At 41.3% G+C, this 14,814-nt stretch overlaps 1 protein-coding gene across 2 annotated transcripts in view; it reads right to left on the bottom strand.

Moving 5' to 3' along the window:
* The window catches only part of LOC122932218 (myotubularin-related protein 9-like), a 43,198-nt gene extending 32,988 nt beyond the window's left edge, over positions 1–10,210 (bottom strand). The window contains exon 1 of one of the 2 annotated variants that reach the window (XM_044286508.1): positions 10,094–10,210. In XM_044286508.1, the coding sequence (XP_044142443.1) occupies positions 10,094–10,197 (104 nt within the window). In that variant the 5' untranslated portion in view covers positions 10,198–10,210. Of the gene's footprint in view, positions 1–9,846 lie in introns of both variants that reach the window. The other variant, XM_044286507.1, reaches the window with a different exon arrangement.
* Positions 10,211–14,814: the final 4,604 nt, after the last annotated feature.

The raw sequence follows: 14,814 nt of genomic DNA, 5'->3' as shown, positions 1-14,814 counted from the left end.
ATACAGGAGACTAGAGTGCTCAAATGGATGTGCCAGCACTCACTATTTGAACGCTGGTGAGGGCTAGTGCTTCCGGACTGTTAGGGTGTTATCGGGAAAGGAGGGAAGGTACGCGGACAGGGAACCCACTATCAGGGGCGACACCAGGGCAGAGGTGAGAGAGAATGTGTATTAGGGAAAGATTTCCCACACCAAACATCTACCTTCCTATTCACATTATACACTTTGTAAGTCTGTATTGTTTGTATAACATAACCATGGCGGATGCTATTATACAATAAGAGTAGCCGGCTGAAGGCTTGCACCCTGAGTATGACATCAAGCCACCATTAAGGGGCATTTATTTTAAGTATTAATAATAAAAAGTATATTTTAAAAAGGGTCTGTAAACTAACTTTAGAGAGAAAATATTGATGAGAGGACCTATAATATCTCATTTTCTCCAGTTGCCCCTTGTGAAAGTGAAAAATGTGGGACTAAAGTCAATTTTTCAGGAAAAAATAGTAATTTTTCATTTTCACAGTCAATTCCATGAATCACCTCTGAGGACAAAGTTCTCACTACACATCTTGAAATGTTCCTTGAGGGGTGTAGTTTCCAGAATGGGGTCACTTTTTGGAGGTTTCCACTCTAGGGGTACCTCAGGGTGTCTTCATATGCGACATAGCTTCCAAAAGCCTATCCTGCAAAATCTACCCTCCAAAAGCCCTATGGCGCTATTTCAGTTTTGAACCCTGCCATGCACCTATACATAATTTTTTGAGCACATATGGGGTGTTGGCGCATAAGGGGGAAATGGTAAACAAAATGTGGGGTGCCTTTTGTCCTGTTTCCCCTTGTGAAAGTGAAAAATGTTGGTGTAAAGCAACTTTTTCTGGAAAAAATTTAAATTTTTCATTTTCACAGCCAAGCGTTTCCTAAAGTCAAGTATATTGCAGCCTTCATATTGGCCCACAAGCTAGAAGCAGGAAGGGATCATGTGTACTGATAAAAAAAAAAAAAATCTGAAAAAAATCGAATATTCGAAATTACGAATATATATAACTATATTCGAAATATTCGCGAATTTTTGAAGTACCTATATTCGCAATAAAAATTTGAAATTTGAATATTCGTGATCAACACTATTCCTAATACTGTGAAATGCCTGATGGGTCAAAGTGCTCACTACACACCTTGAAATATTCCTTGAGGGGTGTAGTTTCTGGAATGGGTAACTTTTTGGGGGTTTCCACTGTAGGGCCACCTCAGGGTGTCTTCATATGCGACATAGCTTCCAATTACCATTCCAGCTAAATCCGCTCTCCAAAAGCCATATGGTGCTTCTTGCACTCTAAAGCCTGCAGTGCGCCCACACATCAGTTTTTGAGCACACGTGAGGTGTTTCTGTAAACTCCAGATTCAAGGTAATGGATTTTGAGTTTTGTTTGGCTGTTAACCCTTGATGTGTTGCAGAAAAAATTGATAAAAATTTAAAATCTGCTAGAAATTTTGAAATTTAATTCCTATTTTCATTTAATTCTCGTGGGGCACCTAAAGGGTTAACAAAGTTTGTAAAATCATTTTTGAATAGCTTGAGGGGTGTAGTTTTTAAAATGTGACTTAATAACTGAACTGGTCCTGAAAAAATTCGGGTTTGAAAATTTTAAGATTTGTTTCTAAACATTTTTTTAACTCAATTTTACTACTGTCATGAAGTACAATATGTGACGAGAAAACAATCTCAGAATGGCCCGGATAAGTAAAAGCATTTTAAAGTTATTACCACATAAAGTGACACATGTCAGATTAGCTTAAAATGGTCTGGGCAGAAAGGTGAAAAATGGCCCGGTCCCGGGCAATGAGTCCCCTTTGTAGATGGTAGTGTTGGTACCCAGGGTAGGATTGCCAGAGTGGTGTAGAGTGGCCTACAATGTCACTGTAGATGTTGTATACACATGTCACGGCGCTCCTACCTTGGATCCCAGAGGTGAAGTGGTCCGAAGCAGTGCAAAAAGGGTAGTTGAACTTGGATAATGAATAAGTAGAATAAATGGAGTCCAGACTTGTAGTAATGTTAAACACAGCTTTACTTGCCATAAACGGTAATCCAAACAGTTTCCAAACTTTATCTTGGTCATCAGCAAGTATTGGCTTAAATGGCAGGCAAACGCTTTAATGCAATAATCTCAGCACTGCTATGCTAGCTGGAGTAAATAGGAACTTTTCCTCTTCTGCTGAAACTTAGTTTAGCTGTCTGTAGTCTGTCTCTTACTTTAATCCTAGGAACTTCTTGTCCTGGCTTTGAGTACCTCAAACTCTAGCTTCAGCTTGGATGAAGGCAATGCAAGCCCAGGAGTGGACAAGCAACCATGTAGACTTCAGAGGCTGGGCCTCTCGGCCTAGCAGAGCAGATGGTGCTCTGCTAGCCAACACACAACCTTTTCCCAGGAGGGGGTAGTCTAGACTGCACACTAACTAACTAACTCCTGGAAGGGAACTAGAAGGTTCCTCTACAGGAAAACTAACACACTGCTGATGTTGCTGCCACCTGCTGGTGAACCAGGCACATTACATGTTAACATAATATTTGCAAGGAAATTCATATACACACATTGCAGGAAATGACATTAAATATCAGAAATGACACAGGATACACCAACCAAGATAGTGGGGGGTACAAAGGAGGTGGTAATGCCCACTCTGGGTCATTACATATCTGTATGGTGGGCCCCCCAAAAAGGAGTGTGGTACCTTGTTTAGCCAGAAAATAGAGTGTAATAAGGGCACTTCTGTCTTTGGAGTATCCAGCACTTTCATGATTTCCAATGACAGTCTATTAATTACAGTGGGTATTGTGCAATGCTTCATTTTTCTCTGTAGTGGTGGATTTTCCAATTTACAGCCTGCCCTATATGTTCTCTAAATTCCCTCCACACATTCTTAGTTTTAGGATGTTCTGCGCAGTGAGTGAAGAGAACCAGAGAGTGAGGGCTCTGTTCTGGGGTCTGAATATGTTTGGTCTGGTGTCTGGTTTGCAGTCTGAAGTTTTGGAGTCTAGTCTGGGGTCTGAATTAATTTATTTTGGAATCTGGATTCATTTTGGGGTCTGGTGTCTGAAATTATTTTTGGCACCTTGTCTGCTAGTATAAGAACAAATATATCAGCACTGTACAGCTTTGGGAGTGCATATCTGGCGCAGTATATCTCTGGGACAAAGTAGTCCTAGACCATGCTAGGAGTTCCACTTTGACAGAAGTGTTTTTGTAATGTCCCAGAGTGTCATTACCACTTCTTTTTGGCACTTTGCTACTGTCTCCTATGTGCTAAATTATATTACCTAATGTACCTCTTGTTATCTCCTAATAATGTGCATATACATTTATGAAACTGGTAATTGCCTGGTCTACCAGCAGATGGCGGTATCATTGGCAAAGTTAGTTTCCCTGGAGTGAAACCTTCTAGTTTCATTCCAGCCCTCTCTCGAGAGGGAGGAGTTTAGGTAGTGAGTAGGTCATTCTACCCAACCCCCTCGTGGGGAGAGGTTGTGTGAGGAGTTAGTCTGACTTAACCCCTGTTTGAGGAATATGTATAAATATTTACTGTCAGAGAACTTCTTGTCCTTCCATCGTAGGCGCAAACCGGATACATATTTGTGTCCCGGTGGCCACGATGAACATGCCCATTGTCTTAGTTTGGTGGTGGGATGCCAGGGTAGGGTCCTTTAATGCCAGCCCAGAAGAGGGGGTGTGGACCCTTCCCAGAGGAGGGTCCGGCTACAGTTTAGGGACTGAGCTCTCCCTAAAAGCCAGCCAGGCCAAGAAGTTCCTAGCATCACAGTGAGAGACAGACTTAGAACAACAGCATCAAGCAGAAAGGAAAGCATTCCTATTTAATATTGCTGACATAGTAGAGCTGAGAGAGTACACTACAAATTCCGCAGAGAGAAGTTTGTTTTGCAGAAGTTGTTTGCCTGCCAAAGTCCTGCTAAAACCTGTTGGGAACCAAAACAAGTTCTGTCGATTGTTTGGATTATCGTTTATGCAAAGTAAAACAACTGTTGAACTTCCATACAACCAAGTCTGGACTCAACTTTATTTCTACACTATTCAAGTTAACTACTATTCAAGTTTTCACTGCTTCGGACGGCCACGTCTGGGATCAAACCATATCCAGGGAAGGAGCACCGTGACACGTGCAACACAACCTCTTGAGGGATATTGTGGCCACTTCTACACCACCCTGGAAATCCTACACCTGGGTACCAACACTTCACTTAAAGGGAGCTTTGTGCTTCTGTTGCTGAAAGGCAACTGGTGTCACGACAGCTTACTCTGTTAGAGGGACATATAATCGTAAAAACCTCTTTAAAGGGTAAGGGATACCCCAAACGCTGAAACCCGTCCATTGCAATTAATTGGCGTCACGAACTGCGTGCCGCATACTATTGTACTAAAGAACAGGAGTCAACCAACAAAATTGCATGCCTACCAACTTTATTTGCCTATTTGATTTACAAAAACTGCATTGAAAGTGCATTAATCTCACCGCTGGAGCCCGGACAGATAAGTTTGTGACACATACATAAAAAATAATATTAATAAAACAACAGCTCTCATACAGCTCCATAGATCGTCGGGCGGACGAATATGGCAATGCAAAGTTTTTTTTCACATCTTTTTCTTGTTTGATTTAGGCTACTTTCACACTGGCGAATCAGTTTTGCCTTAATGCATTCTGAATGGAAAAGGATCCGCTCAATCAGTTTGTCTCTGTTCCGTCTTGCAGAGTTTTGGTGTCCGTCTGATGAAACTGAGCTAAATGGATCTGTCCTGGCACACAATGTAAATCAATAGGGTCGGATCCGTTTTCACTGACACAGTCTGGCACAATAGAATACTGATCCGTCCTCCATTGACTCCAGTGTTCGTTCGGATCCGTCTTGGCTATGTTACAGATAATACAAACAGATCCGTTCTGAGCGGATACAGACGGTTGTATTTAATGAACGGATCCGTCCGTGACAGATCCGCACAAAACGCGAGTGTGAAAGTAGCCTAAAACATAACCAGAACTATATACAATTTGTATATATGTAATTGTACTGACCCGCAGAATATAGGTCATTTTTACCAACCATAAATACAAAACCCCTAAAACCCATTAAATAATTTTTTTTTCCAGCTTCCCACTTCATTGTATGAAATATTGAATAGTAACACGAGGAAGTACAATGGAGGAAGAAACTAAATTTTTAAAATTGGCCCATTTAAAGTCGAATTTCTAGTTGTGCTATAAGGTAGTGGAGGAGCTGAAAGGTATAGTGAACTGACATTGACATATTAAGGCCTGGTCTTCACTGCTGACTTTTTGCACTGCTTCAAATTTATTTTAACTGGTGCTGCACAGCTGCAGTTCCAAGGAATACATTAGGATTAATACAATCTTGTGGACTGCAGCTGTCACTTAATAGTTAAAATTAAAAAATCATCCAGATATTACTAATAATAAACATTTACTATATTAGTTTAATGTATTTATCATTCATATTCTTACAGGTATACAGGCGTGCTGTGCTGTATGTAATCTACATCATAATACAGCGTATACCCATGTATTATCCCTGGGTCAGCACATGCTGTTATGGCCTGTTATGGCTTTTTGGCACTAAAACGTATGTTTATTATATTTTATTAGTTTTGTTGGGGATCAGGATGCATTGATTGTGTGTGACTTTAGATATTTCAGTGTAATTATTTAATAGCATATATTTATTATATAATAGCATTTAGAGTGAAATCTTGGAACCTTTAAAAAACTTCTATTCAGTTTAGATTTATATATATATATATATATATATATATATATATATATATACAGTACAGACCAAAAGTTTGGACACACCTTCTCATTCAAAGAGTTTTCTTTATTTTCATGACTATGAAAATTGTAGATTCACACTGAAGGCATCAAAACTATGAATTAACACATGTGGAATTATATACATAACAAAAAAGTGTGAAACAACTGAAAATATGTCATATTCTAGGTCCTTCAAAGTAGCCACCTTTTGCTTTGATTACTGCTTTTCACACTCTTGGCATTCTCTTGATAAGCTTCAAGAGGTAGTCACCAGAAATGGTTTTCACTTCACAGGTGTGCCCTGTCAGGTTTAATAAGTGGGATTTCTTGCCTTATAAATGGGGTTGAGACCATCAGTTGCGTTGTGGAGAAGTCAGGTGGATACACAGCTGATAGTCCTACTGAATAGACTGTTAGAATTTGTATTATGGCAAGAAAAAAGCAGCTAAGTAAAGAAAAACGAGTGGCCATCATTACTTTAAGAAATGAAGGTCAGTCAATCTGAAAAATTGGGAAAACTTTGAAAGTGTCTCCAAGTGCAGTCACAAAAACTATCAAGCGCTACAAAGAAACTGGCTCACATGCGGACCGCCCCAGGAAAGGAAGACCAAGAGTCACCTCTGCTGCGGAGGATAAGTTCATCCGAGTCACCAGCCTCAGAAATCGCAGGTTAACAGCAGCTCATATTAGAGACCAGGTCAATGCCACACAGAGTTCTAGCAGCAGACACATCTCTAGAACAACTGTTAAGAGGAGACTGTGTGAATCAGGCCTTCATGGTAGAATATCTGCTAGGAAACCACTGCTAAGGACAGGCAACACGCAGAAGAGACTTGTTTGGGCTAAAGAACACAAGGAATGGACATTAGACCAGTGGAAATCTGTGCTTTGGTCTGATGAGTCCAAATTTGAGATCTTTGGTTCAAACCACCGTGTCTTTGTGCGACGCAGAAAACGTGAATGGATGGACTCTACATGCCTGGTTCCCACCGTGAAGCATGGAGGAGGAGCTGTGATGGTGTGGGGGTGCTTTGCTGGTGACACTGTTGGGGATTTATTCAAAGATGAAGGCATACTGAACCAGCATGGCTACCACAGCATCTTGCAGCGGCATGCTATTCCATCCCGTTTGCGTTTAGTTGGACCATCATTTATTTTTCAACAGGTCAATGACCCCAAACAATAATATATGAATCCACGGCACTCTCGAGTGATAGTAATAAAGAAATATTTAATTGTAATGTACAACACCAACTTGAATGTAGTATAAATAAAGAGCAGGGCCAACGTTTCGGTCCAATCTGACCTTGATCACGGCCTATAGTCAATACAGAAATATTTATATATAACATCAGTCAGTTGTTGGGTCACAATAATCAAATATAACCCCAAAACACACCTCCAGGCTGTGTAAGGGCTATTTGACCATGAAGGAGAGTGATGGGGTGCTGCGCCAGATGACCTGGCCTCCACAGTCACCGGACCTGAACCCAATCGAGATGGTTTGGGGTGAGCTGGACCGCAGAGTGAAGGCAAAAGTGCCAACAAGTGCTAAGCATCTCTGTTGGAAGACAATTTCAGGTGACTACCTCTTGAAGCTCATCAAGAGAATGCCTAGAGTGTGCAAAGCAGTAATCAAAGCAAAAGGTGGCTACTTTGAAGAACCTAGAATATGACATATTTTCAGTTGTTTCACACTTTTTTTTATGTATATAATTCCACATGTGTTAATTCATAGTTTTGATGCCTTCAGTGTGAATCTACAATTTTCATAGTCATGAAAATAAAGAAAACTCTTTGAATGAGAAGGTGTGTCCAAACTTTTGGCCTGTACTGTATATATATATATATATATATATATACCCAAAAAGTGGCAGCACAGCAAAAAAGAACAAAGTAAGGGCTCGTTCACACAAATGTATTTTGCGTTCCGTATACGGGCCGTTTTCTGCATTCCGCATACGGTCCGTATAGAGAAACATTAATTTCAATGGGTCCACAAAAGATGCGGACAGCACTCTGTGTGCTGTCCGCATCCGTTGCTCCGTTCCGTGGCCCCGCAAAAATTATGAGTCCTGTCCTATTCTTGTCCGTTTTGCAGACAAGCATAGGCATTTCTTTAATGGGCCTTCTGTTCCGTTCCAAAAATTGCGGAAGGCATACGGACGGCTTTCGTTTTTTGCGGATCCGCAATTTGCAGACCGCAAAAAACTGAACGGTCGTGTGAACGAGCCCTAAAAAAAGTATTGTGGGTGCCAGTGGCTGTGTGGGTGATCCACCAAACCTACTTACATAAACTGACAAGATTCCACGGCACGTCCAAGAAAAGTGTACGTTTATTTCACCAGAAAAAACTGCAACGTTTCAATCCACTCAGTGGTATCTTTCTCAAGCAGTGATGATAACAGAAATGGTGCTCAAATATACCCACATAATAATTGTTTAACAAGAGCAATTAATACAAAAGTATAAATAAAAAGTCATACATCATAAGAATAAATATATAAACATAATTGCTAGTGTATATAGAACATGATGCAAAAGCAAGTGTAAAAACGCCAATCATCTAATGCAATTATATAGTATAAAAGTGCAATCAATCATAAAGTGCAATCATTGGCAGATTAAAAACATATGTGGATCCACTTGTGATGTCAATTAAAAACATCAGTGTGCGATATAGATGAAGTGTATAAACACTAATCAGCATGAAGAAACCTCACGGCTTGAGCGTCTACTGAATAACATTTCGCATGTCCACAATGACGTCCGATCACATGATCCGCTGACATCAGCAGCAATGGGTCATGTGATCAAGCGTACAAGGCGCAACCCGCAACAGCGTATCACGAAGGTCCCAGTGTGTCAATACCATCACTAGGCAACATCAAAAGACGCTCACTGTCACGTGACCAGGAAAAACGTCACGTGACAGCCTATGGCCCCAGCTTAATGGTAAAATATCTCAAAGATAGAAAAATCTAAATCTTGTATATACGATTACAATGTATCAACTATATCTATTTTACTACGCTGACATGTACATAAGTTTTCGACAAACAATCGGAAGCACATATAATTATAGGTTCTATCTCATTGGGTGTGTGTTGTATACTTATTCTACAAAGTATTCAATAGATATTCAAGTAATTCAATATATATGAAAGTAATAATAAGGGGAGGGATAAAAGCAAGTAAGAATAGACCATTAAAGGAGTCTAGGCATCACAACCCCCATCTTTATTTTACAGGCATCAATACCAAACCTCCCGCCAGGGAGCGCGGATATACATAATGCCCATTAGACTATAAATAAAATAAAAAAAGGAAAAATGGGGCTAAAGCATCACAAGACCAGGGAATCCGATATAGTTAATACTAACTATATGGGATTAGCTGGTCTTGTGATGTTTAATTGATATCACAGGTGGATCCACATATATTTTTAATCTGCCAATGATTGCACTTTATGATTGATTGCACTTTTATACTATATAATTGCATTAGATGATTGGAGTTTTTACACTTGCTTTTGCATCATGTTCTATATACACTAGCAATTATGTTTATATATTTATTCTTATGATGTATCACTTTTTATTTATACTTTTGTATTAATTGCTCATGTTAATCAATTATTATATGGGTGTGTGTATATATACCTATATTTGAGCACCATTTCTGTTATCATCACTGCTTGAGAAAGATCCCACTGAGTGGATTGAAACGTTGCTGTTTTTTCTGGTGAAATAAACGTACACTTTTCTTGGACGTGCCGTGGAATCTTGTAAAAAATAAATAAATAATAATAAATATATATATAATTTCAACATGAAAGAACATAATAGAATAAAAAGACAGGTACTTCTCCATGATCTAACGAAGGAATTTTTGATGTTGCAATATATTACATTTATAATTTAGAGTCGAAAAAATATTATAGTATTATAAACACCAAATGCCCAGATTTTCCGCCCATATAGCAGTGTGACATGGCACTTTTACCTCTTCTCCACTGAGTCCACAGCACAATGCAGAAGCCATAGTTCACACTTTTCCTGTTTTGTGCCCTCTACAGGTTTGGCAGAGAGTATTAAGTGATGGCTGCTGACGCACAGGGTCCCGGTCACTGGAGGGATTAGGGGGCAGCACATACGTACATTCTCCACTTGTGAACTCTGTACAAGATGTGAGAGCTCCATGTCCTGAAGAGGTGCCTATAACTGTACAGCTATGTCTATATACTATTTACCAGTGATCTAACTGATGTCCTCTCCAGAGCAGCAGATGGCAAGAAATAAAGACCAAAGCCAAAACTGAAGTGACACAACATCCCTTGCCAGCTCTTAATGACATATTTCACTAAAACTATGCAACTGCCTGTTACCGCTGCAGAGCTGAAGAGTGTGGAAAGTTACTGGTTGCAAGAAGGAAGTTGAGGTTTTCTTGACACAAATGTTAAAAACATTTACAAGTTAACCCTCTCCTATTCCTATAGACATTGTCGTATAATCACCACTTATGTACATGACATTGCTGTAGAAAGTGACCCACATAAACTGGTGCAACACATCTGCTAGTGCAAAGAACGAGAGCTTTACACTTCAATTAGTCCGATGCTGAAATTGTCAGTGAAAGATGGAACATAAAGTGTGCTCTCTGGCATTAGGATGAGGCTCAGGAAAGTGAGGTAGCTAGCTGGGTAACAGTTAGAAAGAGGGGTAGAGGGAAGAGTGCCAGGGAGGCAAGCCCTGATCTGACACACCCCAATAAGTTTGCAAGGCTGGCAGATGAGGGGGGATATCAGTTCAGGTATAGTACTGCTGCAGCCGGACCCTTCCTCTGCCAGTCAGTGGAATGTCAGCTCCAGTAAGCAGGTGTCAGGCGGGGGGCTGGGGGGGGAGAAGTGCACCACCGACTGCCACCCATGCCTCTGACCCTGCCTACTCGCACTTACCCGTCCTAGATTACGGAGAGCAACTGGCTGGCGATCCATAACTTACGCAATTGCGGAAAAGACAAACAAGACAGACAATACAGAAAAGTCCAGGTAGCAGAAGTACACCATGAAGTCACAGCATAACCAAGGAGTAGGCAAAGCGAGTCAAAACATGAGCCAGGAGTCAAACCAGGAGATAACAGCAAGATACAAGGAGCGGGCACGGAAGAGTCAAAACACGAGCCGGGAGTCAATACCAGGAGATACCACAATACAGAAGGAGCAGATGAGGACAAGTCAATACATGAGCCGAGAGTCAATACCTAAACCAGAGGAAATGACATAGAAGATTACACTAGGTAAAGGACCTTAATCACAGGCAACCTGTGGCCAGCAGGCTGCCTGTTAAATAGTGAAGATTAGAAGTCATGTGACGTGGCCAGCATCACATGACTCGCTCTCCTGCATCCAGCTGAGCGCTGAGTGCTCAGCTCGGCGCTCAGACTCAGCCCTGTTACTATGGGAGTGTAGGACGCCAGCCACGCTGGAGAGACATGCGCGGCCGGGTCCCCACCCCTTGTTACTCTGGAGACGAGGACGGCGCGTGTGTCCTCGCTCCGATCTCACTGCAGGGCACCGGTGACACTGAGGAGGAGAAGCGCCTCGTCGCCGCCCTGTGACAGTACCCCCCCCCCCCCCTTCTATGAGGGGCCACCGAACCCAAAGTCACCGGAGATGGTTTCTCCGGATGAGCAAGATGGATATTTTTAATCAACCACCTGGTAGCATGCATCCTATTCACCGGCACCCAGGACCTCTCCTCTGGTCCATAACCCTTCCAATGGACAAGGTATTGAAATGAATTTCGAATTTTCCTGACATCCAAGATCTTAGATATGATATATTCATTTTGTTCGTCCATCTCTACCGGAGAAGGGAATCCCTGTGAAGGAACTACGGGCGAAATATATTTCTTAAGCAAAGATTTGTGGAATACGTTGTGAATACGAAACGAGTTCGGCAGCTTTAACCTAAGGATACGGGATTAATAATGTCGACAATTTCCTATGGTCCAACAAATCGCGGCGCAAACTTCCTAGAAGACACCTTTAACGACAGATTTTTGGTGGACAACCAAACCTTCTCGCCAACTGTAAAATCCACCCCCTTAGAACGCTTCCTATTAGCCTTAATTTTCTGAACCTGAGCCCAGACTGTGCATAGCTCTGAAGTAACATTATCAGCCTCAGGGTTAAGTGAGGAAACAGAAGAACAAGAATTAAATCGAGGATGGAAACCTAAGTTACAGAAATACTCCAGTGGAAGTGTTCACACGGTTATTAATGGCGAACTCCGCCAAAGGAAGATATCTCGCCCACAACTGCTTATTATCAGAGATGTAACACCTTAAAAATTGTTCAACAGCCTGATTCAACCGTTCCATTCGTCCATTGGTTTAGGGATGAAAGGCTGACGAAAAGGACAATGAGATTTCACATCTCAGACAAAAGGCTCTCCAAAATTTAGAAACGAACTGGACACCCCTCTCAGATACAATGTTCTCCGGAACTCCATGCAGTCGTACAACTTGGTCAATAAATTAACAAGCCAGGGTCTTGGCATTAGAGAGCTTGGCGAGAGGAATGAAGTGCACCATATTACTAAACCTATCGACCACTACCCACACCACTGACTTACCCTCAGAGGGTGGCAAGTCAGTAATAAAATCCATAGAAATATGTGACCAGGGTCTACTAAGAATGGGTAGTGGTCCCAATTAACCAGCTGGACGTGTTCTAGGAATCTCGGGATGAGATCGAAACGTTGGCCTTAGTCTATGTTTCTGGATGGATGAATAAATAACTACCTATTCTATACCTGAGTGCCGCGGTTTTATATTCTATATGCTGACTAAAATTACCGCTGAGCACCGGAATTTATCTAGGAGTGCCGTCCAAACTATTTCTTAATTGACTATTATTTTGTGACTGAGCACCCTCCTCATGTCTTCCATTACATTTTCATACGATAATTCAGCAGCAGAAGAGATTGTTGCTCAAGTGAATACTTCTAGCAACTTCTTACATATACCGTCTAGCGAGTTCCGAAGCCGAGATTGGGAACGAGAATCAAAAAAACTCATCTCAGCGGAATTGCACTGTACTACACTTGCAGAGTACCACAGACAGAAGAAGATTCCAAGAGGCCTCCGAGTCCACCTTCGTCCTACTCTCTTCCCTTCTAACAGTGACTACTGCAGTAAATTTTAGTCTATTATTAATAAGTGCTCTCTCGACATCATTGTCCTGAGCATTGAATTCCTTCAAAAATCAATTTCCGAATCCAAGGAAAAGTTGACGGCAATTGAAACCCAACTGGTATCCACTATCCCATTAGAAGAATGGACTGAGCTTAAATCCAAAACAGAGAAAACCCTGGATGAACACCGGAAATATCTGGAGAACAGCAAACGCAATAAATTTCTACGTGACTCTGAAGACTATCAGCTTCAAAGAGTATATCGTTGGCAATGGCAAAATACCTCGCGGGGCAACGACTTCACCTCCTTCATGGGCTACGCATCCTCTTCCTCAGGCAGCGACCGATCCACTGGATATCGGAATCAACGGTTTTTTCAAAGACGTGGATACAGACCAGGAAGACGACGACCCACCGCACACGCCGAGGAAGGGGCCGCCACCGACCAAACCCAGACGGGAATACAGACACGCTCGCAGGTAGGAATACCGTTGTGAACATCTCATCACGGACACTATCACCTGCTGAACTTACCGTACTTTCAAAAGGCTTGTCCTTTTGTCCATACGGTACTCTCCGTTATTTTCCTTTAGAACAGGAGTTACAAAGATTTTATAGGTCTATTCGGCTTAAAACTCATTTTTCTCAATTAGCTACTTCTGGGCCACCCCCCATCATGAAGACTACTGCAGAACTTTCTATTAACTCACTTAATTTGACAAATAAAAGCAGTTTCATGCCTCCAAAACATTATCATGCGGCAGAAGCCTTCATTAATCTGGTACAACAGGACATTAATACAAATATCAAACAACTTAAGAATAGGACCATGCATATCCCCCGCAATTTGAAAAGTGAGGAACATATAGCTCTTAATACATTGAGAGAAGATAACACGATTACCATCAAACCAGCCGACAAAGGTGGGGCTATAGTCGTGATGGACACCTCAGCCTACATTTTCGAAATCACTAGACAGCTAGCTGATACACTTACCTACGAAAAGGTGTCCCACAACCCTATTTTTCGAATAAGAAAAGAAGTTAACGCTCTACTTGATCATCATCTATCTGTAGGTACCATCGATAAGGCCACCTATACTTTCCTCACAAATGATAACGCAGTTACTCCTGTCTTCTATGTATTGCCTAAAATACATAAAAATCTTACCAATCCTCCAGGCAGACCGATTGTAGCCTCAACTGATTCCATTTTGTCCCCAATTTCAATCTTTCTGGAAAAAATACTCACTCCTCTAGTGAAACAAACTCGATCCTTCCTTCTAGATACAAGCCATTTCCTGTCAATCATTTCTATATTGGCCAATGTTACCCCTGAGTCTCTCTTAGTTACTCTCGATGTTAACAGCCTGTACACCTCTATCTCTCATGATAGGGCAGTCCAGGCGGTTACATCACTTCTAGCCACGTCTAATTACTCCCCGGAATCACAACATTTTTGTGTGACATTATTAAAGTACATATTACAAAATAATTATTTTATGTTTGGGGACGATTACTACCTTCAGAAACGGGGTACCGCTATGGGGGCAAATGTAGCGCCACCTTATGCGAACACCTTTATGGCAAAATTCGAAGAAGATTTCATCTATCCCCATCCACTTTTTCAAACACATGCAAATACGTGGTATCGATATATAGACGACATTTTTTGTATTTGGCAAGGGGACGCATCATCATTTTCCGATTTTTTTGATTATATTAACAGACAAGATCCTGATCTGACCTTTACTTCCCACATCGATTCAGCTTTCT

Source organism: Bufo gargarizans, chromosome 3 (assembly GCF_014858855.1).
Source record: "Bufo gargarizans isolate SCDJY-AF-19 chromosome 3, ASM1485885v1, whole genome shotgun sequence".
Taxonomy (NCBI): Eukaryota; Metazoa; Chordata; class Amphibia; order Anura; family Bufonidae; genus Bufo; species Bufo gargarizans.
Note: the sequence above shows the minus strand (reverse complement) of the source record. Positions and strands in the feature narration are given on the sequence as shown.